The sequence below is a fragment of the Odontesthes bonariensis genome, chromosome 3, assembly GCF_027942865.1.
Source record: "Odontesthes bonariensis isolate fOdoBon6 chromosome 3, fOdoBon6.hap1, whole genome shotgun sequence".
In the NCBI taxonomy this organism is placed as follows: domain Eukaryota; kingdom Metazoa; phylum Chordata; class Actinopteri; order Atheriniformes; family Atherinopsidae; genus Odontesthes; species Odontesthes bonariensis.
The window spans coordinates 13,435,104-13,461,806 of NC_134508.1; the positions used below are offsets into that span (position 1 = coordinate 13,435,104).

General features: G+C 40.8%; 4 protein-coding genes and 1 non-coding gene across 5 annotated transcripts; all 5 read right to left on the minus strand.

The window, feature by feature from the left end:
- Positions 1-712: 712 nt before the first annotated feature.
- Positions 713-4,623, minus strand: cidec (cell death inducing DFFA like effector c). The gene is made up of 6 exons (XM_075462030.1): positions 4,428-4,623; positions 4,037-4,126; positions 3,771-3,924; positions 3,409-3,558; positions 2,598-2,788; positions 713-1,181 (listed from the first exon to the last, which is right to left on the minus strand). Exons 2-6 carry the CDS (start codon positions 4,039-4,041, stop codon positions 1,001-1,003), a joined length of 681 nt encoding a protein of 226 aa, XP_075318145.1. The 5' UTR covers positions 4,042-4,126; positions 4,428-4,623; the 3' UTR covers positions 713-1,000.
- Positions 4,624-8,571: 3,948 nt separating this feature from the next.
- On the minus strand, positions 8,572-9,396 carry LOC142377723 (uncharacterized). The gene is made up of 2 exons (XM_075462031.1): positions 9,341-9,396; positions 8,572-8,962 (listed from the first exon to the last, which is right to left on the minus strand). Exon 2 carries the CDS (start codon positions 8,948-8,950, stop codon positions 8,573-8,575), a length of 378 nt encoding a protein of 125 aa, XP_075318146.1. The 5' UTR covers positions 8,951-8,962; positions 9,341-9,396; the 3' UTR covers position 8,572.
- Positions 9,397-11,845: 2,449 nt separating this feature from the next.
- On the minus strand, positions 11,846-18,259 carry uqcrc1 (ubiquinol-cytochrome c reductase core protein 1). Its single transcript, XM_075460389.1, has 13 exons — positions 18,171-18,259; positions 16,858-16,998; positions 16,663-16,749; positions 16,425-16,554; positions 15,998-16,196; positions 15,539-15,618; positions 15,319-15,434; positions 14,826-14,969; positions 14,344-14,504; positions 12,765-12,850; positions 12,590-12,678; positions 12,429-12,504; positions 11,846-12,334 (listed from the first exon to the last, which is right to left on the minus strand). Exons 1-13 carry the CDS (start codon positions 18,231-18,233, stop codon positions 12,270-12,272), a joined length of 1,437 nt encoding a protein of 478 aa, XP_075316504.1. The 5' UTR covers positions 18,234-18,259; the 3' UTR covers positions 11,846-12,269.
- On the minus strand, positions 14,582-14,703 carry LOC142377989 (small nucleolar RNA SNORA26). Its single transcript, XR_012769584.1, has one exon. It is a non-coding gene; the product is annotated as a small nucleolar RNA SNORA26 (small nucleolar RNA).
- A 2,766-nt stretch (positions 18,260-21,025) lies between the features above and the next one.
- Positions 21,026-25,978, minus strand: LOC142376566 (tubulin monoglycylase TTLL3-like). The gene is made up of 13 exons (XM_075459972.1): positions 25,960-25,978; positions 25,064-25,152; positions 24,804-24,969; positions 24,677-24,732; positions 24,453-24,581; positions 24,237-24,351; positions 24,014-24,118; positions 23,742-23,934; positions 23,490-23,638; positions 23,173-23,416; positions 21,857-22,116; positions 21,528-21,703; positions 21,026-21,442 (listed from the first exon to the last, which is right to left on the minus strand). Exons 1-13 carry the CDS (start codon positions 25,976-25,978, stop codon positions 21,026-21,028), a joined length of 2,118 nt encoding a protein of 705 aa, XP_075316087.1.
- Positions 25,979-26,703: the final 725 nt, after the last annotated feature.

Sequence of the window (26,703 nt, forward strand, 5' to 3'; positions counted from 1 at the left end):
GATTAGATCACAAGAGGCTGAGCATTCACGACTAATTGTAGTGAATTTAGAAACAGAACATGACCTGTACGTTTGTGTCACTTCATAAGAGATTAATTTCCGCTTATGGATTCCATGATAACATCAGCATTCTTCAATACATTAACAAACACAGCAGCTGACATGTGGAATGTAGTTTGTGTAAGCATGGACAGAACCAGAAAGGATCCAGCATATGATTAAAATACAAGTCAAAGAAGATAAAGAAACCAGTCAGAAAATGGACAATAGTCACATTCGACTAACTGCAGCTTTACGTCTGACATTTGCTCTCAAGATACATCGGACAGCCAATTTGGTTCAAACTCTGTCCCAGTTTCAACTACAACCTTCTTGAATCGAATGCAAAAGTGGTACTTCTGCCACCAGCTGTAACCATCACCTCTCCCAGTATAATGATTTGCTTCCGTCCCCTCTTTCCCTGCAGCTGCTAGCTCTTCCCTGTTCCTTAATTTTCTCCCTTTGCTTTTCAAAGTCAGAGGCAGGCTGCAGCTGACAGGACAGTGCAAACCAGGGGACAATTAGGGAAGCGTGGGAGAGACAGCTGGACCTGTTGCCAATTACATGGACTGTGATCCACACACGAAGCCAGTTTAATGGGCTCGCACTGTTCAGCTGAACTCCCTTGAGAATGTAAAGTTCTGACCTTTGAGCATCAGGAACAGAGAAAATAAAATGTGTTACTTTTATTTATTATGTTTCCATAGGAAAACGTTACACAGTAGTAATCAAAGATTCATTCTGAGGAATAACTTGTGCTAGCTTCTGCATTCATAAGGTAAAGAAATGTAACAGAGCAAAAAAGGTGAGTGAAAAGTGACTGCTGCTGGCAATATGACACATTAAACTATGCTGGAAACTGACAAGTACAGACTGCTAAACTGTTTCATCTGCAACATCTACACTGTGACCTAAATCTAAGAGAAGATGGCATGTCCACTCCACTGTTATTAGACCATCATCAGTGGGTGATCCTTCCCAGCAGCATGCTCTGCAGCTGCCTGATCCGGCTCTCCTGTGGCAGTGCCAGGTTTTTCTCAGCTTGCTCCTCTTCCTCCAGCAGCTGCTCAATGTAGCAGGATGATCCCAGCAGGATGTGGCCCGTGGCCTGCATGGAGAAGATGGTCCATCGCAGAGCCTCCCTGTGGGCACAATGCAAAGGGACAGGAAGTGGACATAAAAAGTCAATTACCACGTGCTGAGACATGACTAGACAGCATTCACGGAACATGAGAAATGCATACAGCATGTAGTGTTCCAGGAAAATATGAAGAATCCACACGAAACGAAAAAACACATTCCATCCCAAAGGGAAACCATTATGCTGTCGTCATTTTTTTTTTTCTTAACTCTTTCGGTGCCATTGACGTCTATAGACGTCAATTTAAAAAAAAAAAACGTTCACTGCCAAAGACGTCTATAGACGTCAATTGCGTTTTTTAACGAAGCGGGCTGGGGGACAATCTAGCGGAGTTCGTCACTAAATCTTAGGCTTGTAAACACTAAACAGAGAATATACTGGCAAAATTACCCGCTAGGTGGCAGCAGTGCCACTATGCACAAAAAAAAAAAAAAAAAAAAGAGCTGTTTTCTCCATTTTTTGGGTCAAACAGCTGTTTTTGGTGAAACCAACCTATGTTCTACTGTCTATTACTAAAAGACTGAAAATGGTAGAAACAAACTTTTTTTTCCTGATCAAAGAAGAGAGTCTACTCTTTCTTTTGGTAATTTTGGTGTGTACATAGTCATAAGACACACTTTTCTGTGGGTCTTGGAAAATCAGTCAAAATACTGAAAAACACTTGGCAGTATGGGTGGCTCTGAACTGAAAATGGCTGGCAGCCAATGAGTTAACCATTATTATGAGCTGTCATTATGTGTGGTTGTTGCTGCTGACAGGGATGACCTCACTCTTAGTATGTTTTTTCAACACTGTAATGTAGAGGTTGGGCAGTATTAATCAAGTTATCCATTTACATCTTCCTTAATGAGTAAGAAAAAATAAATAAATAAGAAAAAAACCTGACAAACTTGACAAGACCAAACCAGGTGATCAATAACTGTCCTGACCTCTCAAACCTTTTGCACAGCCGTGTGAGAATCATATTTGATAAGTCTGCAAAACATAATCCCATCACTGAGGCTTCGCGTCAAAGCCAAAACCAGCAGATCTCAGCACGGATGACATAACACCTCAGGAAATTAATCTGAGTAAAATCTAACCTTTGTTCTACGATGAGTAGACAGTTTGCCACCCACTCACCTACAAAAGTAAAGCAACAGAATATGACTTCCTATTTTGCATCTCTCGGGCTGCATACAACAATGCTCTAATTTGTCAATGAAAGGCAGCCGACATGCAGTTGGTAAAAAAAATAAATAAAACCACTTTAAACAAAAGAACTGTCTAAAGATCTGCTGGGTAGTTTGTGAATTAGAGATGTATTCAAGCTGAGAATTTTTTTTTTTTTTACCTCTAACTGGATTATTATCAGAAAAAGAAGGTCTGTTACATTATAGTTCACTGCAGAAGTATTCTGTAGGCCCTATTCACTCACTTCATTATCTTTTTGGCAGCGTAACAACGCAGGTCGTAGGACACAGAGTAAGCACCATACAGGGTCGCTTTCACATTCAGGCAGCCAATGAAATCCTTGGGGTTGTTTTTGTAGAGGTCGAAAGTCAGCTTGGCCACATCTGTGCGGTGCTGCTGCCGGCGCTCAATGGACTGATTTCTGGAGGGACTGTTCTGTAAGGTGAGGGGAGGAGAGACATAAGTGAGGTCATGCGGGTACAGATGAATTTTGTTGGCGTCTTATTGCAGCCAAATGACAAAAATGGCAGCGCCCGCTTCCACCAGCACACCCTTGGACTACACAATGAAGCAGGTGAAGAGAGGGAAATGACAATGAGAGAAGGTGAATGCGACGCCATCGTGGTAAACATTTGAAGGTATGGGGGTTGATGCAAATAACTGCACACACCACTTTCTATGGAAATTGATTGCTTTTGTGTGAATACCAGTCAAATCTGTTGGCACCCCTGGGTCTGATTAATATTCAACCCCTGTCTTTCATTTGTCTGGAAAACATGAAGGAAGAAACAAATCTCTCGTGTTCACCCAGTGTTCTGCCTTACATACTGTATTACTCTACAATTCAGATCTCACTGAAGAGTCAATTTTCTATTCTTCAGGCCACGGATTTATCTCCATCCCTGCTGCTGCACTGTAGTAACAGACTGTTCTGTCTACACAGAATCGAAGACATAACTAACGAAAACAGTCAGTATGTTCTGCTTTAGCTCTGTCCAACACAGTTTAGCGGCTGAACTAAAGTGCCATCTGGTGGTTAATGTGAAGAGGCTTACAGGATGTGGGGTCCATGTCTGTCCCTTCTCCAGGACCATGAGAACAGCATTCTCTGGCAGTGTTTGGAAGAACTCCTCTGTGTCCACGCCGGTGCCATCCTCATCCAGAACCAAGGCACTGACACACAGTAAACTCAACGAGTCACTGACCTGAGAGAAGGCACAACAAATAAACAAACAAAGAAAAACTAAAAAAAGTGCTCTACTCTGAGGAAAATTATTCTTCCAAGCCTGAAACGTGACCAAACGTCTCAATAGGTTGGAAGCCATTTACACACCAGTCTGTCTGTAGCATTTTCAATCCTCTACATAGGCTTCAGCTTCTATTTAGCTACACTGTTCTTTCTTTCTCTCCTTCTCACCTTGTTCATCAGGTCCAGTAGCGCCTCTGCCATAATACCCTTCTTCACACTGCGGTCTGCATTTGTGACTCTGAAGGGCTTTGGCCGAGGAACTCGACCTGTGAGGAGCTGCTGGGTCATGGAGGCGCTGGCTGAGACGCTCGATGTTACCACCCTGAGAGAAAAATGAAAGAAAAGAAGAAATTTAAAAAAAGGTTGGGGAGTAAATAATATGCTAAATCTTCTAAGCATATTAACTGGACGAGAGAAGTGGCCACATTATCTACCTCATGGAACACTGCTCTTACTTTGAAAGAGTGGATGGATGCAGAAGGCTGAAAGACTTCATCGCATAATCCATTCGAGAAGACATCAATCTAAAGATGAAAGTAGGATCTGTTATGCGACTATACTTCAAATGCAAGGAAACATCTGTCCAAAAGAAAACAGTACCATTTCGAGCAGGCCTCGCTCAAGATGGGAATTTGAATGAAGACTACATTTCATACTACATATAAAATTAAATAATGTAACACCAACTAAGTATTCAGATCTTTACAAGCACATAAAGCATGTTATATAAACTCCTCCCTAAAAAAAAAAAAAAAAAAAACTAAAAAAACCGAACATCTAACAACTGACAAAGAGACAAAACAAAAAAGAAAAACAGAATCTTACACTTGAGATGTGACAGTTCTGTAGTTGTCCTCGCTGTTTTCGACTATAATCCCTACGAGGGTTTCCTTTTCCTCCTTAAGTGCTGGCTTGCTCTGTTTAAGACTAAAAAAAAAACCCAAAAACCTCAACATTAACACGCACACTCTTCTCTTGCACCACTTGGTCGTTGAACTTTGTGCTGACAACTGGTGAGCTGGTTGCGAGTCGTCAACTTTATTGAGAAACTCTCCATGGACACTCCCACTGACACTGGATCACAGTGTAACCTGATTACAAATTACAGGGTATCTTAAAGAGATGGTCCACCTAACATAGCACAAACGCATTTGCTGTTACATAGCGATGATAACATGCAGACAGTGTATTCAGGGAATTAAATGCAAGAGAATCAATAATGGTGTGGTAAACTTTAAAAAAAAAGTATGTAAAAGCAGGTAAAAGCATTTATGACACAGAACATAGGGTTTAAATTTGAATATAGGGATTGTGATTTAATATTTAATTCGCACACCAGGCTAAAATTAAGTCAAATGTGTTCAAGTTTCTGACTCTTAGCTGCTTTCAAAAAAAAGGGGGATAATCGTAAATAAAAGAACCCGTTTGGATTTTCTGACCATTTCATCATAATAAAACTCCCGTCGTGAACTTTAGACAAGTTAAGATCACCATGGTGACGGCTAAAGCCGCTTGGTCAGAAGTCAAAGGAAATGTGACAGTGAAGACAACTTGGGTGGACAAATGTTTCCCACATTAGGTCACGGTTCAATGTACAGTACGTGATATCTTCCAATTAGGGTGTCAGCTTACGCAGACGAGGTGTGTCGATGTCCCAGCGTTATCACTTCATGTTACGCAAATTTAACCACCACGTTATCACCTGTGGACACCGATGACCACAACAATTAGGGCCCAGGGACTGATATGTCCGACTGTCATCGTTTTTTTTTCTTGTAGAAACCGGCAAAGCAGCAGGAAATACACGGTCTACAGTCTGTCTAGACACATGGCTACAGTCTACTAACACCATAAATGAAGACTATATCGGTTGTTTTTGTCGATAGGCCTAGTTTAAAAGGTGAAGCTTCCACGTTACACATTTGGCCTAAAAAACTAATTAAAAAGCGTTTGCCGAAGTGAGAGAGGAGAGTTGATGGAAAAAAACGGAGACGAAAAACATGGGAACATGGCTGCGCACTGCAGACAGACAATAAGGGCCTCAGTGAGAAAAGTGGATTGTTTTTTCAAACCTGAAATGAGAAAAACAAATTATATACAATGACTCGGTAAACCATTCAGACTTACTTTACCCAGTGTGCTCGTCGTGTGAAGTTGTGAGCACAAGGCTCCGGAAATAATTGACACCACCTGGATTTGACCAATTAAGGCTTCAGTTCGCCATTAAGACTCTTTCGTTTATTCTCTTTCTCCCCTGCCCTCTTTTTAAAGGATTCATAGGCCTATCGAGCTTTTAAACAACCGACTGACCACTCATGAGAGGGAATGAACAAATATGTTTTATATTGCCAAATGATACAACTCATGGACGGCTAAACAAGGGCATCATGTGGGCAGGCGACGAACTGCAAGTGTTTAAAGTCTGGGCCTTTCGTTTGTTGAGGTTTGCTTAAATTTAAGTAGTGACGGTTTTTTGGGGGTTTTTTTTGTTCATGATTCACTTGAGAACAAATCATCGCTTTACTTAAAGTTATACTCAAGTAGCCTACATATTCAGAAAGACATGATTAAGAATAAAATAGCCCAGCTGAGGTTCCCAAACTGAATAGTATCAAATTAAAATCTTTAGGCATGTATTCAAGTGTAAGCAGCGTTTTCCTTTTTAATTTGGTACGTATTAACTCATTTGACTTTATATAATATTGTATGGTTTAGTTTTTAACAAACCACGTCATACTACTAATGAAATATAAAAAAAAAAATAGCCACTTGTGTCAAATTCATATTTGAAGTTTGGAAATCACGGTTAGTTTAATACTCTATGACAAAATGTGAACACTCACAATACTGAAATGTGCACTCAAATTCAATATGAGCACTTAAATAATCGTTCTCCGCTAGAAACATCTCGAGTTCCGAGTTAATTTCCCGATGTTGCAGGGACCCATTAAGCCGATCTGTGAAACAACTGTGAAACTAAAGAGGCCAAATAAACACCGGAGCATCTCAGAGGATGACACATGCGGTGTTATATAAATTAAAACAGCCCCCAGTTAAATCTTTACTTTGATAACCTCCTGATGAAAATTAGTGTAATTAGATTTATTCACATGAAATTTGCGTTTGTTGAGTACACTTCACCGGAAACTGACCTCGGACGCCATGGTGTGGAAAACAGAGGCCATGTGAGTTGAAAAGCACAGTAAGATTGGTTGAATGTTTTGTTTTATTTGTCTTTTCTAACTGCTGCAACAGATGCCTAAGGAAATTCTGTCAAGTGAACTGAAAAAAAACAAAAGCAAAATTGTCATTCTTTACTTGTGAGTACAGATGTTGTCTAACAGTGGATTAGGAGCCTGTCTGATTTATTTGACCTTTAATTCAGACCAGGGGCGATTTTAGGATCTGGTCTTTAGGGGTGCCCAGTCCCCAGTGCTCACAGAGGCACATTATTTCTCACTAATTGAGGCGAACTAGTACATTTATAAATTTTGGAGCCGTATTAGTTTTGCTTTGAGTAGTGTTTTTCCCTACAACATTCAATTTTGACCTCTTCATTTCAAAAGACTGTGGCTTGACAGGGATAACAGAGAGCCTGAGACAAATATTGAAGATAACTCAACATTTATTTTGGGAGTAAAGAGTTCAAACAAAAACAAATGCTAGAAAATAAATAAAATGGTCACTAAAATAATGCATCGTTGAGCAAAAAAAAAGTGTTTTTGCATAATATAATATTTTAAAAATGTGCTGAGCCAGGGGGTGCCGAGCTATCTCACCGGGGTGCCTTGGCACCACTAAAAATACCCTAGCCTCGCCCCTGATTCAGACACGGTGATATTCTGTGTGTTTGTGAGCTGCAACTTCTCCTACATTTTCTATGACGTGTGTAACCGTGGGTCTTCTTGACTTGATATACTGAGGTACACAAAAGAATCACACTTTCAGTTACAGGTTACCCACAGAACTATTTCCTGTCCTGCGTACTAAATAAAAGTATTTCACATAACTACAGGATGTTACGTTTCCCTGCCCAAACACCCCTCTATCCAGGGCTCATAAAAATAGCTTACACGTGTCTCTTACATTCACACACGTATCGCTGCAATAGCCTGAAACGACGCGTGAAATGATTCAATTTCATGACCGGAAAAAACTGAAATGTAAGTCAGATGAACAGTTTATTTCCCTCTGTTGCCTCATATTTTTCTGCTCAGTGTAGAGGAGCACAGATGAGTCATCCAACAGATGTTATTCTAATCTAAAACAAATCTAACTCAAAATAGCTGTGCCTTGTTTGCCGAATTTATCAAGTAGTAGTGAACAGATTTTATAGAAAGGGTCTGTTCTTCTCCCAGAGGTCAATATCCTGCATGCGTCTTTGTCCTGTTATCACACATCAGATGCTGCTGCGGGTGACGCAGGCTCATTTGGCTCAGACCCATTCATTTGGGCTTCATTGGCTGCTGATGCTTGTAATTATAACTAAGCACGGCTGATATCGGTGCGGAAATGAGTTAGACTTGAGGAAGAAATAGGATTTTCATATTGGATTTAATTGAACAACTTTTTTTCTTTGAATTCAAGATCACACATGCAAACACACGAGACGCATTTTCAAACCAGTTTCTGATCCAGTGATGAATAATCTTTTGGACAAAAGATCAGCTTCATCTTGTTTTGTTTGCAGTGTATGTGATAGTTTTGCATCAGTAGGTCTAATTATTTGTCCCTCAAGAGTCAGTCTGTTGAATGTTTTGTGTGTAGAATGAGGTTGTATGATCATTTTTTTTTTTTTTTTTTTTTTTAACAAGTATAAAAGTAAAGTAGATCTAAGCTCTAAATGACAGATACTGATCGCAATGACTGGTTTCACCTGAACTAATGCTGTTTCTGACAGGTTTTGATGCCACAGTGTGTTAACTTTGCTGCAAGGTGAGATTTTCTCCATCAAGCCGCTACCAGCTGCTTCATTTCCTTCTGCCTATACGTGCCATCAGCTCTGCGTTGGCTGCCGCCTTGGTCCTCATGTCCTGGTTCTTGGCGAGGTCGATGAGGACGCTAAGGATGCTGGTGGGGACATCAAGGGACAGGGCGAAGCGGGACCCCTGCTGGGCTCTCTTTGGCACCTGGGAAGCTGGGCGCGGGGCTCGTGCTTGCCGGAGCACCAAGTGGTGCTCTGACCGGAGCAATGAGTTCAACACGTCGCTGCGATTTAAGATGTCGACAGCCAGCACATTCCTCTGTGTGTCTTCATCAAGTTGGGCAAAGGATGGACCGCTTCTCAGGCTCTGAACATAGCAGGGCAGCAGCAGAGCCAGGCAGAAACACACACGCACACTTCTCATGGTCAGGACTTTCTGCAAGGGGAATCAGAATCAACTGTAGGCTCAATATTACACAACTGGGACTCCACAAGGCATCAGTCAGTGATGAATTGCATCGGGTATTCTTTCCTCCAAAAAACATGCAACACTAATGACATCCAGCTTTTACATTCACATTTTAGTGATACTAAATAGCAGAGATTAGCTTAGAGAGAGGAGCAAGTTGTATCTCTAAAGTATACTGACCTAAACTATAGGTTGAATAGTACTCCGAATAGACTTTGAAATTCAAAGTTACACTTTCTCTAAAGCATCAATTACTTTGTCTCACTTTCTGTTTTTATCATGCGGTGTTTACTGCCATTCACAGATAAAAACCCGAGAGGGATGGTGATAAATGTCAATACTCACTCGGTCACCACTGTGAAAACTTGGCAACTTGACAAAAAAGGCACTTCTCTGTCCGCCGGTAGCGATCACTTCTCTGTGACTGAGCTGCAGTGTGACACCGTATCAGACCGTGTCTGTCAGCTTCTCCCTCAGCTGCTGGAGGAACAACCTGTGAGGCGCAGTCAGAGGTTCCAATGAACTTAGCAGTCGGCTGCTCATTCACCGTTTTGTCCTCAGCCACTTCGATCTTCACTGAGACACTGCCCTTTCCCTCTCTGTTCATCTCTTACATCCCTACACCCAAACGCCCTCCCCTCATTTCATTTCACCTCCTCTGAAGTCATTGCCATCTTTCCCTTTCTAAAAATAACACCATACTAATCATAATAGCTTGCCTATATTGATTTGGATAGTTGCTCAGTTTGGAATCAAAGCACAAACCACCACCACAAAGTTTAGCACCAACAAGCTTTAAGATCATTTGAATCCAAAAGAGACTATTTTCAGGTCTATAGATAGATAGATAGATAGATAGATAGATACTTTATTCATCCCGATTTGGGAAATTGTGTTACAACAGCGTACAGCGTACTATAAAAGATATGTAAACAAAGGAAAAACAAGCAAATAGAATAAAAATAGAGAATAATGAACATCAGCTATATACAAATCTACAGTATGAAGAGTAGGGTAAATAATAACAATAGTAAAAATAATAAACATCAGTAAACTAAATAAAAACAGATTTGTACATTTAACAATAAAGGTAAAAATAAATTTAACTGAGCAGACTGAACCAATAAGAAATATCGGGTATATGGGTAATTTACATAATATTGTCCAATGATGATATTTGTGCAAATGTTATTAGTGCAAAATGAGCAGTTGTGCAAATTGTCATTGTTATTGTTTTTAGGAGAGCCTATTGAGCTTGAAGTTCTCTTCCAGCCAGAGGGGAGGTGTTGTAGATGCTGATGGCTGCTGGTAGGAAGGTAGCTTTACAGCTTAAATCTATGTTTTTGGTGTCTTATATTGTTATTATGAACTCATGTCATTGATTATTCTCATTTATTTTTCAAGAACATTTAAGTAATGGTGCAGGCTTGAAAATTTGATGACAGTCAGAAACATCTTTAAGAAGGCACAATGTCACACAGGAACCTCATCCGGACTACCAGAAATTGTACTGCTGGCTGGAAACAGCTGAAAATAACGAGAATGGTTCCACCACCACAAAGAAACAGCAGTAAACAGGCACACAAAAGAAATAAAGCATCTTCATTTCAGATTATCGCCATAATAAGAAAGGGTCAGAAAAAACTCTCAACTGAAAACTCCAGTTTTAAATTTTAAAGGCATGACTGTAGATCTAAAAATGAGCATCAGATAGATTGGGATGACTAGATGTGTCTCACTGTGTGGAAACTTGATGTTTTTAAAGGCATCGTATATAAACGTTACTGTACAGCAATGCTATTTTGGCACGTGGTTTGAGTTCATAAGTCTTTTTATTGTGGGAAGGAGAGGGGGGGGGTATTGAGAAGCATGACAGAGGTGCAGTGATAGCTCTGTGGAGAACAACAAGAAAGAGGCTGCAGGCCCAGGAGGAAGACTGAAAGAATACCAAATAAAAAAAAGCCTACGTCGCTTCCTGTATCACATCCAGTTAGGCCCATCAAACGACTCACCCCGATCCAACTAATGATAGGAGTATTACAAGTACAGCGTAACAACGATAGTTGGACCCTCAAGGGCCCTGAGCTTACGACTCAGTTAACTACAGATTAACAATCGAGGGTCACATAAATGTCATATTGCGGCAAACAAATGTTATACCAGTGTAATTACCGTCATGGATACAATATGATGCAGGACAGCTCATTAACTTGGGACCAAGTCATGTCTATGAGTTAAGAGATAACACGCCACAGCAGGTTCTACTTTGGGATGCAAGATGCTTCTGACATAGGATCTTTATACAAAGAAGTCAGCAAGCTGTCTGTCTGCAATCATCTGAAAAAAAAAATTTGAAAAAATTCATCTGAAAAAAATATTTGCATAAATCTTTTGCTCAATTAAGTTCACAATTTGGGCTGAAAAGAGAAATTCATCTGGAAGTGACAGTACGCAGTACAGATCAGTAGCAAACGCTGAGTTCTGTTCATTTGCACAAAAGCAGTAAACAGAGCGAATTCTTTGGACTTCCGTCCTGGTAATAACTGTAAAAATGTCCGTGGAGGCTGTTAATCAGTGCTTTAAACTTGCAGGAGCCTCCAAAGACAGTCTCAGGAGCTTTTATGTCCTCCTTAGGCCCACTTGATCTACTCATTTTACTGCAGTGACTGATAAAACAGTAGAAACAGAGTCCTTTTAATAATGATACTCTTGAACATGCCCAGTATTTACAGTTATAATTTAAGGGAGTCTGTAGAGTTTTCATAACACATTTTCAAGCCTGAATAAAATGATTTCATGTATTTGAGGTCTTGGAATGCAATACAAAAAGCATAAAACATGAGACAAACCTTTGATAGATTTTTTTTTTTCACTTTATTTTTGTCGGAATGACAGCTTCTGTTATGTACAATAGTGGACAGAAACAAATGTCACAGAAATTATAAATATACTCTCGCTCCATACGGGTTTCATTCTACATTGGCTGAATCGTGACATGTTGATAATAGTGATGTACTCGAGTCCACTCTCACTACCCTTCCCTTTACAAGACAGTATCAGATGACGAGTACCTGTGCAGTAAAATCGATTTGTAACCAGTGTTATTTCAACACTGACTGGCTGCCCCCTCATGGCCAACGTGGAGGAATGGGCGGGATAAAAGAGGGAGTCAGGCAGAAGAGAGGAGGATGAATGGCAGTCACCCATTGATGTGAGGTCAAGGAGGAAGATGGGGAGCAAACGTGGGACACATGGAGCGATGCCACAACTTCTCTTAAAATCTGAGCCAGTACATAGCACTGCGCATTCTGTTGTAGTCGGGCAACTGCTCGACGGGGCCTGGTGGAGACAAATGCAAAGGAAAGATTAGAAATATTACAGCAGTATGGGCCCTGTGCTTGCTGCAAAGACACCAAAATCGCACAGAACTCACCGACACCTGCCACAGCGGGACACTTATCGTAGATATATTTGGAGCAGATGTCACGCACCATCCTGGGGGTCACAGCCTGAAAAAAATAAGAGCATTTAAAAATTGTTTTACATCAAAAGACTGCAACATGATGTAAAAGCAGAAAGCACCACTCAACTTACATCAATCCGAGCGTTCCACTCTGCAAGAGGAATACGACGCCCGTAGTTCAGGATGTGTCGGCCGATGTCATCACAAATTGGTGTTGTTCCTAAGAGATTAACAGGTTGTTGTCTTCCAGTTCATAGCTGTTGTGTATGTGTGTTTGTAGAGATACAAGATGGACACATGACATACCATTAAGCTGTCCGACCAGGCTGGCCTTCAGAGCGTTCCGGCCTCTGACTACATCACTCTCTGTGACAGTAGTGCAAAGGTTCATCCTGCAGAGGGGAGATAAAGAAACAAAAAACAAAAAGGGAAGAGAATAAATATATGTATTCAATCAATAACTCACTGTAATCTACCACTTTTCTGTCACTTGTATCTAGATCGGGCATCTTATGTAGTCATCACTACACAGTTATCTATAAAACCAGATGAACCCAATAGGTTGGTCAGACTACAAGCATGTCTTAAAGACATAAAGACCTGGATGACTCAGAACTGTCTGCTTCTAAATTCAGACAAAACTGAAGTTGTTATCTTTGGACCTGAGCGCTCTAGGGAGAAATTGTCTAGCTATATAGTTACTCTAGATGGTATTTCTTTGGCTTCTAGTTCTACAGTGAGGAACCTTGGAGTTATTTTTGACCAGAATTTATCATTTGACTCGCATATAAAACAGGTTTCTAGGACTGCCTTCTTTCATCTTCGTAATATTGTTAAAATCAGGAACATCTTGTCTCAGAGTGATGCAGAAAAACTAATTCATGCATTTGTTACTTCAAGATTGGACTACTGTAATTATTTATTATATTCACATATTCTCTGAAAAGCCTTCAGCTAATCCAAAAGTTCTGATGAGAACTAACAGGAGAGATCATATTTCTCCAGTTTTAGCTTTTCTTCATTGGCTCCCAGTTAAATTCAGAATAGAATTTAAGATTCTTCTCCTTACATATAAAGCTCTTAATGACCGAGCTCCATCATATCTTAAAGATCTCATTGTAAGATATTTTCCTAACAGAGCACTTCGTTCCCAAACTGCAGGTTTACTTGAGGTTCCCAGAGTTTCTAAAAGTAGAATGGGAGGCAGAGCCTTCAGTCATCAGGCCCCTCTCTTGTGGAATAAGCTGCCAGTAAATGTCCGGGAAGTAGACACCCTCTCCAGTTTTAAGACAAGGCTTAAAACTTTCCTTTTTGATAAAGCTTATAGTTAGGGATGGCTCAGATGATCCTGAAACATCCCATAGTTAAGCTGCTATATGCCAAGACTGCTGGGGGGCCTCATCTGTCACACCTTTCCTCACTTTGCTCTTTTTCCCCTGTTTAATTTCTCAAATGATATTATGTACATGTGACATTACTGTGGTCATTAACTTGTGTTTCCCTGTTCCAACAGGTATCCTTTGAATGGTGTGACAGTGTTTTTTCCCCCTCTTTTCTGTCTTCTTAAACCCCAGCTGGTGGAGGCGGACGGCCACCCTTCCTGAGTCTGGTTCTGGTTTCTTCCTGTTAAAAGGGAGTCGTTTCTCTCCACAGTCGCCTCAGGACGGGAGATTGGACTGAAGACCAGTTTCGTGCAATCTGTTGGTTTCCTTGGCTGGGAAATTGTTTTTGAATTGGCTCTATATGAATGAATTGGATTATTTTATAAATAATTATGATTACAAGGAATTGAATTCCAATAGGCTTGAATTGGACTTTATTATCTAAGTGCCTTGAGATGACATTTGTTGTATTTGGCGCTATATAAATAAAAATAATCACTGACCAGGCATTCTGAGACCAGTGCATCATGTCGTCGATGTGGTGCCTATCGCTCACAAAGTAGATGCCCAGCAGCCCGGTGTCACTGTAGGAGGAGTGGAAGGCCTGGAAGCTGTGACACAGCTTGTCCTCCACCGCCAAGCGAGCCAGGCGGCTGCTCAGGTGCTGTAAGAGAGGAGGGAACAGACTTTTTGTTCTACTGTTCTTAAAAGGCCTGCTTTATAATTAGATTGCAACTATTGCAATGTTCCTCTCAATAGGTCCAGAGACAGAGGAAAGACCCCCTGACTCAGGTTTTCAGAGAGGAATATGCTCTACCCCTTCATAATGGCCACTTAAAACATAAACAATCCCAAGTGGGCAAAGCTTAAAGGGGAACCAACATAAAGATTTCAACTTTAGGTCATTACTGGTAAAGTTTCATTATTGCTGCCTTTTCAAATCGCCACAAACAAAACCAAACAAGTAGAAAACACTCTTCCAAACCTTTCCACCGCCGTAGGTAAGGTCATAGCTGCCGATGATGGCGTTCCCCACCATCAGGGGCACAATGTCTGGACTAGTTGCGCTAGCACCCTCTACAGAGATGGCAATGTGTGCTAGAGGCAAAGCATCGTCACGCATGCGGATCTGTGGGAGGGCAGAAAAGCAGCAGATCCTCAATTTACAACAACTGTAAATATAATGTCAGAGTTCGTACTAAATTCTCAGTCACAAGCCAGAATCACACATGCATAAAAACTAGAACTGTACAGTGAAAGTAACTTATTTAATTTCTATATTGTTAGCCATTTCAAACGTGATTTTATAATTGTTATATGTACTCTAATAATGTACTCCAAGATCTTCAATTAAACCCCAACTTCCAATCTTTCATCTGACTATAAGTCAAGATGAATAAACAACATTTGTATGACATGTTAACAAATAATTTAAGAGAGGACAAAAAGAAAGAAGGAACAAACCCAATATAGCTCACCTCACTACCAGTAAACCGGCAGGGGGACAACACAGGGACGGCATCTCCCTCGTACTCAAAAGACACTCCACTAAAGTGAGTCTTGGCCAAACCAACAAGCTCCTCGTGATTCACACCTTTAAATGAAGCACATCAGATGAAGACCAAACCACCACATTAAAACTAAAAAGGCAGGCACAGGCAGCTTGTAATCATGTATATTAGAAAGAGGAGGACATACCTCCAGCCGCAGACAGCACCATGCGAGGGGCCTTGTAATGGCTGCTGATGTAGTCAACTAAGTCCTGGCGGGTCACATTCCTTGAAGCATTGAAAACAAGGAACAGCATGAATTCTCTTTAATCTTTTGATTTCCTGTTTGTTTCTTGTAAACTGAGGGACATTAGGAACAGGGGTTGGGAGGCGTGTGGTACCAGCACGGCCCTTACTGCAGGCACGAGCTCAACATAGCGTTTCAGGTCACACAAGTGTAGGCTTTGAGAAGAATGAGTTAGTTACACTATGGTAAATGACCATGTTGAAGTGCTCTGTACTCTAATAGTTCTAAAATCACATATAACAACATTACAATAATAAACAGATTTGACAGTATTGAGCGTCCAATGAAAGCAATTCTAGGTTGATCTGAGACATTTACTCATTTCAGTGTATGTGTGTGAGGGCTTGCAGTTCTACCCACCTGGCAGTGCTGGAGGGGCCAAGAACACTTTGCCCCAGGGGAGTGCCCTGGTAGGCTGTGGCATGGAGCAGGTCCAGGCAGACATCCTGCAAGTTGCCTTCAACCTCTTCCAGCTCACGCAGCACCACACCTCTCTGCTGCTCCATCTCTGCCTCATTCAGTGAGCAGCTCTGCACAACTTCTGAAAGGATCTCCACAGCTGAAAGCAGGAGAAACACACACAGATTGTGCTCAGAAAAAAATAATCTAATTATTGCCTTTTACAGCAAATGTCATAGAAATTGGGATTCAGTGTAAATATATTGCAAATGACTGATTTATTTTGAAAGCCTTAATTTTGAAGAATATCTTTAAAAATTGTCACGTAATTATCCATTTAAAATAATAACTAAGAAAATAATGTTTTGGTTTTTTTTTGCCTTCATACCTTTAGGCAGATCCTTGGTAAGGGTCTTCATGTAGTATGCAGTATGCTCCCGTGAAGTGTAAGCACTCAGATGGGCACCCATGGACTCTACCTGCTGCTCCAGAGCGGTTTGAGGATGATTTTTGGTTCCCTGCAAGTGAAAGAAAACATGTGGGTTGAGGAAGCTGTGCAATGGAAATGTTTACTTACTTACTAATGTTTTACTTAAAGTGTAAAAAGAAAAACTTTTTAATCCTACCTTGAAAGCCATGTGCTCCAGGAAAAAGCCTGCGCCGTTGTTCTTCTCGCTCTCATAGCGACTGCCAGCACTGATCCAGAGTCCAACCTGTTATTAGGAAGAAGTGAGGAGAATGAGTTATACTGTGGTACAGTTATTAAGTTTGGTAACTTTCTTTTAAGACATATATATATATATATATAAAAAATGTCTTACTGTGCAAGTAGCATGCCCAGTATCCTCTGATGCAACCCTCAAACCATTGTCCAGGGTAGTAAGATGAGTCTCTGGGGCTCCCAGCAGACTCTGGGCATAGCTGACTGAGGCCTGCCCACGCCTCAAAGACAGCAGAATGGGCTAGAGGGGTGCAGAATAAAAACCTGTTATTTCATATTTATTTTATTTGGTGAAAACCAATCTGACACATGCATGTCATTATAGGCTATAATTATGCTATATATATATATATATATATATATATATATATAGCAAGCTCTGAATAATGACTTATCCTGAATTAGGGGGACTGGCATAAAGCTTCCTCACTGAAAATGGTTACAGTAACTAATAAGAAGCAGAATGGATACAATAACTGAGTGACAGAAGGCTCACATCTATGATCCTCTGAAATTATTAGAAAGCTGCTGAACCATTAAATGCAAAACAGAAAGTTTGGCTAAAGACTAAATCTAAGATAAGATTCCCCCCCAAAGTTTACACCACCACTAACTAAAGTTTGCAAAGTTACAACAAACAAAAGAACGAGAAACGATCACTATATCGGTTCGACTCCTGTGTTATATACAATAAAAAAGAATGAACAGTAAAATGTTGTATATTGTGATTTCAAGCCATTCCATTAATATATTATACATGTCTAATAAGATGACAGGGACCGTTCATCAGTTCTTATCAATGGCCTTAAATATACACGAGCGGGCGACAAATTAAACTCAATTAGCATCCACAACAAGTTACTGAGTAAAAATGGATGTGACTTAACCAGCCATATCGTAAACATTCACTGTAAATTTTTCAATATACTCTTATTTCCAACAAATAACTCTCACGAACAAAATCACTTGAGCAACCGCAACAACATTGCAGAAGTGTCACTCAGAATCTGCCTTTCAAAACTCAGCATGCTAACGCTACTAGCCAGGAAGCTTTGAGGACAAGTGAAGACAAATTACAAATATTAGAATAACTGGCTTTGTGAATGATCATAGACAACTGAAACGGCGGCTCTTCTCTCTGTATGAAGTGGACGACACATGTTAACAAGTGGTTATAAGAGGTACAGCTTAATTTCACTCTTGACCTTGCGTTCACTCCTAGCTAAGAAATGTTAACCGGTTAGCTAACTCTTCTTAGCCTCTGGAAAGCAGACAGCTCAGCTAGCTAGCAAGTTCGCCGGACCACTTATCCAGTTCTTTCCCTTTAGATGTTTTAATTGTTGGGGAAAATAATACCACTGTCCCTAACCTAGATAATATTGTAATCGCTCGTGTCCCTTTAAACATACTTACACTGCGGGCTTTAGCGAGGGCTCGACCCACGGTGCTCCCAACTCGGCACACGGACGCCGCCATTTCTCAGCTCGGTTAAAGAAGGCAGGTCAGATGATAGACATAATATACGTAGACGCCTCATAGCGTGCTGGAACGTAATCCAGCGTCGCCGCCATATTGGGTGGGTCTCCTCACTCTAGGTTAGTTTATGGTTGCAATAACCGGCGCAGTATTGATACCAGATCGCGTAGGATTACCTTTCACTTGGAAGATTAAACAATAATTTTGGTTATTTGACCATACATGATATTATGTCATCGTAACTAACGTTACTTACGTGTAACGTTATTACAGCAGGAACTGGTACTCTCTCATTGTCCCTTGCCGTTTTTTCTTCTTCTTTATATTTTGAAGGTTTCCCAGTGATATAGGCTTGAAGAGGCAATGATAAGTTGCTATAAGCCTGATGATTTTGACAGGACGGGTGAGATTGTCTAGCCTGGCGACGCCATCCCATGTACTTCCGCCCAAAGATTTTGGCTCCGCACATAGTCTGGCCAAATCCCCCTACCTCGGTTCGCTCAGTGTTTTGCCAATCAGCAAACAGTTGCGAGTGGTGACGCAGAACTCACGCGCGGAGTCCATCGTAGTCCATATAATTGTAGTTTAACCACAGCGGAAATAAACATGGCGACGGAAGAACGCTAGAAGCTATCCATGAAGTTGTCTCAACTCTGGAGATCATTACACAATTAAAACGAGAGCAAGAAGAATGCCTCGTCAATTTTGTTAGTGGCAAGGATGTCGTAGCTCTCCTTCCAACTGGCTTTGGGAAAAGTTTGATTTATCAAATGGTACCGGTATAATGAAAGCGGATGTGGGAAGCGTGATTCGCAAGCTAGAGCCTCGCGAGAGTAAGCATGAACCTCGGCGCATAACCTACGTCCTTTCTAAACATTACTGATTGGTTAAGGCAACTCCAATGAATTTAAGTTGCTGAGTAAGGTCCCACCCTCCATGGAAACAGATTCCTATTGGGTTTTTCCAGACTGTTTGACGGAGTCAACAGTCGGCTTTCGCCCAGGCTAGAGATTGTCAGCCTTAGAGATGATGCTGTTGTGTCATTTATGGTGTCTGAATTTCACAAAGCAGGGTAGTGTAGGATGCTGGAATGACCTGGAATTATAACGCTTACTTTTCTAGGCCTTTAAAAACAATGTAGGCTACTGAGCTGGTACAGTATATATGTGCAATATTATATTACATATAGCCTAATGCAATGTTTACTTCCACCATATTTATAATTCCACCATTTTAAGAACTGTATATATATTTTTCTAATATATTTAGAAAATGTATTAAATATTGTTTTTACTACTCAACACTTTATCTAATTTTTTTTATTCACAACACTTTATTTTATTCATTGTTGTTGTTTTGTGTTTTTCTTGAGTGCCAACAAAATTTTGCTGTAGGAATAAAAAAATAAATAAAAAAAATCCTTGAATCCTATATATGGGAGCTTGTATATGTGTCACAGAAGGGTTGTGTGTGTGTGTGTGAGTGTGAGTGAGAGAGAGAGAGAGAGAGAGAGAGAGAGACATAAATAAATTCAAATAAACAATCAAATTTGTTTCTTTATTAAAATATAAAATGTATGTTCAAATTATACATTTATCAATGTGCCATAGCCTACATTATGTCTTTGTTAAAGAGCATAATACAAAGTCTTTCAGCATGAAAACACGTATTTTTAATGTGCGACAGCGTCCTGTATCATAACTAAATCTCTGCCGTTTGTAACGAACCAAACCGTGTGAAAATCCAGTAAATATTCGGGGAGTTATGATTATTGTAGTTAGGGTTAATACATCTTCCTCAGTCAAAATAAATGCAATCTGGGGGCATTGGAGACCCATCCAAGATGGCGGCCGCGCTGAAACGTCAGCTCTTAGTCTATGGGGTGTCTACGTATATCTTTATATCATGATGTCTATGGGCCAGATGCGACTGTTCCGCTGTCTTTTCTCTTCTTCGTGGCGAATAAAAGTGGTTCAGCTTTTCAGATGGGTATTCCCGTCACCAACTGTTCATTGCGTGTTGTTGAGAGTGAGGTTGGAGCAGAGCCTTATAAAAAGAGGGTTTTTACACGACTCTGGATTGGAGTATTGACTGACGATTCCTCTGAGTTATTGTTACTATGGTGCTGACCTTTTGTGATTAGATTATTGTGTGATAAACTCTGCCCATGTGGTGGTTACCTCCCTTCTGGTCCAGGTGGCAGCCATTTCGACTCAACAATATATATAGAGATATATCTATATCTCTATATATATATATATATATAAACTGATTGATTAGCTGCTTGGTTTTCTGTTTTATAAAAGGTACTTGTTTCTTTTTTTGAAGGAGAGTTTAGGAAAGACAAACTGTCATTGGAGGGCTTTTACGAATGAAATGGATCACATTAACATTGGAAAGCATTGTGCCAAATTTTAAGAAATTCCCTGTAGGTGTTCGATAGTGCTCATGAGAATGGGGTAGACGGATTAACAAAAACACAATGCCTCTGATCAGCAACAGCTGTGACAGAGTAATTCAGTCCATACTGTACGCAGAGTTTGATGAGAAATTCTAAAGGTGTAACAGCATGTTCTAAATTACTGTTTTTTTACTTTACTTTACTCATATTAGTGAACAGATTTGCTGTGGATTTGGAAAAAAATATATAAAACATGTGGCTTTATTCAGTGCTGGCTTTATTGTGAGGTAGGTGAAAAAAGCGCAAACCAAGATGAACTCGTGGGGCCAGTGACTTCTTGTTTTGGCTGTTTGGGAGCTGTAATCTCCTGCGGCAAAGGACATTGTTGCTTCTATGTAGTGCACCGTTGGACTGTCTCCAAGCACACATTAGATACTTCTGCTTGTCTCTTCCACAAAATTCCAGAAGGTGACACGCCACCAAGAGGAACAGACTTAACAGACTTGTTGACTGTCATTGGCAAGTAAAGCGTGGGGGGTTGAACTGGCCTGGGCACAGGTGGTTCAGGAGGAAGAAGAGGAGTTGGCAGTGCCTCTCTGCTGTTGTTCTTGAGCTCTGCACTCTTCAACCGCATCTTAGGCAAAGGCATGACTTTTTCTCCTGAAGGATCCTTCTCTTTGATGGGGCCCCGGCGATTTGTTGCTGAGCGGTGTGAGGACTTCAGTGGAGGAAGCGGGCAGGGGCTCTTAATGGCGCACCCTTCAACAAGTAGGTTGATTCCTATGTACTGAGGTACCTCTACTGCTGCCTATGGATAAAAGATCAGATCTAAAGTACTGTCTCACCCACACAATTTAGGTTATTTACACGCATACTACATACTAAAACCTTACCTGCCTGAATATAAGCTGGAAGTCTCCTGTATTTGCAGCGCGGTCAACTCTCCGGTCCAGAACGACTCGTAATGTGTCCTCCTGCACAGCAGCACAGAGACTGGCTGTCACTGGGGTTGAAGGCGCCATTGTGGGACTAGCATTGATTTCTATTAACCATGGATGAAGGTCACAACCTGAGAAACAAACATGGAAAATATCAGATTATTTTTTCTGTAAAATTCATAGTTAAGGAACTCAGAAAATGTTTGTTTCATTTGAAGGTGAACTCACTGCTCTGTTCATTATCTTACAAATATAAAGTAACGTACAAACCGAGCGCATCCTACCTAACATGAAATCAGCGCCATAGAGCTCAAATGTGTTTTTGCGTGACTCCATCAGATCCTGAGCAGTCTGTAACGTGTGGATCACAGCCTTCTTCATTCCTGGAACCACCACCGTTTCCCACTGAGCTGCCTTGCCTTGACTGGCCAGAAAGGCCCTGAACTCCTCATCCAGCCACATGTTGTCGACCGGAATATCTCGATGACGTTGTTCAGAAGGCCTCAGGTGCTTTTGGATGGAGTTATTGCACAAGTGCACAGAGCTGAAGAATGAAAAGGAACAGGAAACAAAAGTTAATAGACACATGTATGGTCTGTTGTTCGACTATTCTCTGACAATGTTTAGATTTAGTAAACACAATATAGTTATAGGATATAGAAGACACTGACATTTTTTTTTTTAAACTTAACCCTGTGCAAATGAAATAATTAGTTGTGCAATGATCCCATTCGTTCTACACACTACACAACTATTCCAGTGTTACTCCTGTCCCTAAATTTTAAAATAACACATTCTTGGCATTAAATCTAAAAATTAGCATATCGTTTAAAAAAATCATTAGAATATCTCAGTTTCAGTATTTCATGTTGTCTTTCTGTTATTTTCTGTTAAAATCAATGATTAAATTATGTGTGTCAACTGTTTTTGAAATGTGGATTAATAATAGTTTAGTTTCATAGTTAAAGACCATTATTTACCCTTTATTCATTAATATAAATAGAAAGATTTAAATAAAAAGAGATGGGATACGACCTAGACATTGCGATTGGTAAGATTAAGCACAGGTTAGGTTCATGTTGATATCTACGTTACTGCAATGGCAAAACCACTCGTTTCTGTCTGTCTCTGCATATAACTGTCTAAACCACACAGCCCAAGTTACAGCATTATAAAACAACTTCATCCCTCCTTACAGGACTCCTTTTACTTTTAAAACTTTGCAAAGAAAAATACAGCCAAACGCTGTTCTTTTCTTTCAAACCTTACTCTCACTTTCTTAGAGCTTGCAGTTAATAATTGTCTGTCTGGTGTCATGGGAAGCGCTCACTATACAATATGTGCATTGGTAGACAGAAGTTTCAGATACTACTTTAAGTCTTTGAGTCAATTTGAAAGTCGCAGATGCAGTTGTAAAGGATAATAAATGCACGCGGATGTGGTGAGCCTTAGCAGTTATTCAGATCTTGCACAGATGTACAGTCAAATCTCCCACCAAAATGACATGCAAAATCGTCTTTCTGTCTCTCAGTTCCCGTTCTTCTATTTTAAAATTAATCTCCTTTCATATCTGTTTCTTTAATTATTAGTGTTATCTTACCTGTCCAGTGTATCGAGTGAATAAGGCTGTGTGGAAAAGCGCAAATAGCACTTTTTATAGAACCACACAGTCAGAGGGTTCCAGTCGGTAACAAGAAACCACTGGCGCAAATCAAACTTGGTGCCATGGACCAACAAGGGGCGCTCGATGTACTTCTGCACCACCCACTTACTATCCTTGACAAGTGTTGGATCGCTGTCCACCAGGCTCAGGATCTGATCAAGGCGCTTGGCACACTTTATACCTTGAAAGAAGTAGAAACAAGTCACATGAGACTTTATGACACACGCAAAGTCCAGTTGCGTCTGACTTCTTACCTCTGCCTCTGGACTTTGCTCCAGGCTTGATGATCCAGATGTTCTGTATGCCACCTATGCCCAGCTGTGGGCTGTTTTCTTCCAGTCTCTGCAGCATGGCCTTGCAGGAGCTCACAAAGTAGTCACTGGTCTCAATCTGTGCTCCACCACTGAGTGAAGAAGCAAAAAGTGGTTTAATGTGGAGATCCTGAAGAGTAAATAGCTTCGCAAAATGATCTATTCTCTCTCAAGCTCAAACTGATAAACACTCACTGAACAACAAGGTAGTAACTGTCAATAAACTCTGCCCACTCCTCCTGTGTCAGTGTGTGTGGTGTTTCCAAGCTTGTGTCTATGTCACTGTGCTCCAAACTCTCCAAGTACTCCTGACATACTTTGAGTGCACTGTTGATCATTTGGGAGTTTACTAATGGTTTGGATCGTTGTTTTCTTTGTTTCCTCTGACCTGAATGTGGAGGACATTAGTGACAGCACGTTTTATGGTAGAAAGAGTAACTACACGGTCATGTGGGAAATGATCATACCACAAACAGCCTGAATGTTGTGGCTTGTTCCCTCTCCTTGAATATCCTGGTCCCTCTCTGCAATATACTTCAGAAGACTGGTGCAAGCTGTCCGCCGGTAGTCCTCTGCACAGAGAACAGAGACAGAGATGAGTCTCCCTGAGTGAAAGTAGACGGCTGCTGGAGAAATATCAGAGAGAGATAAGTGCAGTCAATCTATAAGTGACGTAAGATCAGATCTAACCAATGAAAGCATGCCTCTCATCTTGGGCTGCTAGTCTATAACAGCGGGGGAAGAATGTGTCTGGGTCAGCTGAATCAAACCAGTGAAGGTTCCTCAGGTTTACACACAACCCCGCCTGTCAGAGAGAGAGAAAAAAAAAAAAGTGATGGCGAGTCATGGAGCAGATTGGAAGCATCTCATAGTCTGAAAAACTTCATAGTCATGAAGAAAACATACCTTGGTGGCGAAGCTGCCTGCCTTTGCAAAATGATTAATAATCTGTTCTTTCTGCAAGATGTTCGCGCTGATGACGTTTCTCCGGTTTGTCCAGTGAAAATAAACCATTTCATTCCGCACAATGCGAGACTATAAAATTAGAAGAAGTAGGGAATGTTGTCTGAATCCATTAGAGTTTTACTACTTTCATTTTTAGTATTTTCAATGTAACCAAGGCTTTTTACCATTAGATCATGTAGTCCATTGGTGTCCTGCTCTTTTTCAGCATCATCGGAGTTCTCTGAGGAGAACATTAATGGGGTAAAAACAAAATATGACCTCTTGATAGTCACACGTCTACAAGTAGCTCACCTTCATCGCTGTCACCACCATTGTCTGAACTGGCTCTGCCCTCACTGCACAGACGCCGCTGTGCTTGTTTCTTGGAGCAGAGCATGCGCTTCTCAACCCAGCCTCTGGCCCTCAATGCTGCCCTAATGACAGGGTAAGGACCCTGGATGGAGAATATTTTATGCATCTGAGACGGGAAACAGCAGAAAAACAAATTAGGGACTCTTTCATGTGACTGCAAAAATTCACAATTAACAACACTCACAAAAATGTTAGCTCACCTTGACAGCTTTATCTGCATAGGCCTTGGCTGTCCTCAGTCTGTCTGGGTTAAGAACAGATCGGCTAACTTTGGCCTCAGGACGTGTTGCTGACAAACACACACATGCACACACACACACACACACACACACACACACACACACATGCACACACAGATACACGCACACACGCACAGAGTCATGCTTCCATCATCACAGACTATACACTGACTTGCATCATTTCCATCTACTGTAGCTATTACTAATAAGTCCTTTACCTTTCCTTTGTCCATTAAACCAAGTAGTCACACTCCAACTTAGTAATTCATGTTATGAGGTGTTTTTTTTTTACAATGTAACATGTGCTTTCCAAGAAATGTACACGGATTTCTTGCAAGTAAGCTTTTCACAAAAGGGTGCATGCAAGCTACATATTGAGACATGATGTAGAGAGACTGTACTTAAATGTGTAAGGTTTGGAGAAATACAGAGTAAAGTCATGACACTTTTATACACTCGTTCAAATATTTGGCCACCCGCCCTGCTTGTGACTTCATTATTAATTCAGCGCCTGTGATCGTTTACTCATCTCTGTGAACGCAACGGGCAAATTGTCCGGAGGTGTACCACCGTGCTGTTATGACCTTTCGTGCTTCTGTTTAGTAAAGAGTCCAAGTCACAGCAAATGAATAAATAAAAAATGGATTTCTGTTACAGATAGAAGAACTGATAATCAATCTGGATGCATCTGATGGTTCGAACAGCATGTAATAAATCATGGTGATGGAGCCGCCTTATGAAGGGGAAAAAAAACACTTTACATACTGATACTTTTGATATTCACTCACTGTCTGGACATGGTGCACGGCATCCATCTGTAGCCCAGAGTCTTTCCTGACCAAGGTGGACAGACTGACCCGACCTGGTGGCATCCATACTCACATCAACTCATTCATCAGGGGAATCTTTTTTTTTTTGCTTTTTCATCTCCTTGTATCTGTGGTATGTTGAACAAACAGTGCAATGGCTGCACAACTGAAAGACAAATCATTTCAACAAAAAGAATTACTACAGTTTTGTAGATCTCATGCACCCCTGCCTAAGGGTGTGGTGGACTGTTAAATGGGTAGAGATGCAGTGTCTGTTCGTGTGAGAGACTACTTTACAAGCTGTTATTTGTCATGCTGAAGTTCAACAACAGCACAACACCGTCCAATACAAATCTCTAGCGTCTTTTTCTCAGCTTAATCATTTTTTTTAAACTAATGTAATGTGTCTAATGTAACAAACTGCACCAATAGCTGTCAGTAAGATGTTCTGTGGCACTAAGCAAAACCCAGTAAAATCGCTCTTCTCACCTGCTGAGAGACACAGGTGCATTAACCTCGGTGCCAGCTGAGTTTCACCTGAGACACAAACGGCGAGTTCGACTATTAACTTGTTTATTGTTGCTATGGCAACCACCAGACAATTGCTCCAATTTTTTTCTTTCTTCCCACGGTTATCTGTGGACTCGATGGTGTTTATTTTTTTTCTCGTCTAGGGTACACGCAACAAATGAAGAGGTTAAAAACTGGAACTAATCTATGCCGATTAACTTTCACAGCTGTTTACATAAAGGCAATTATTTTGGGATTATGGGTAGAAATAAAACCGGAAGG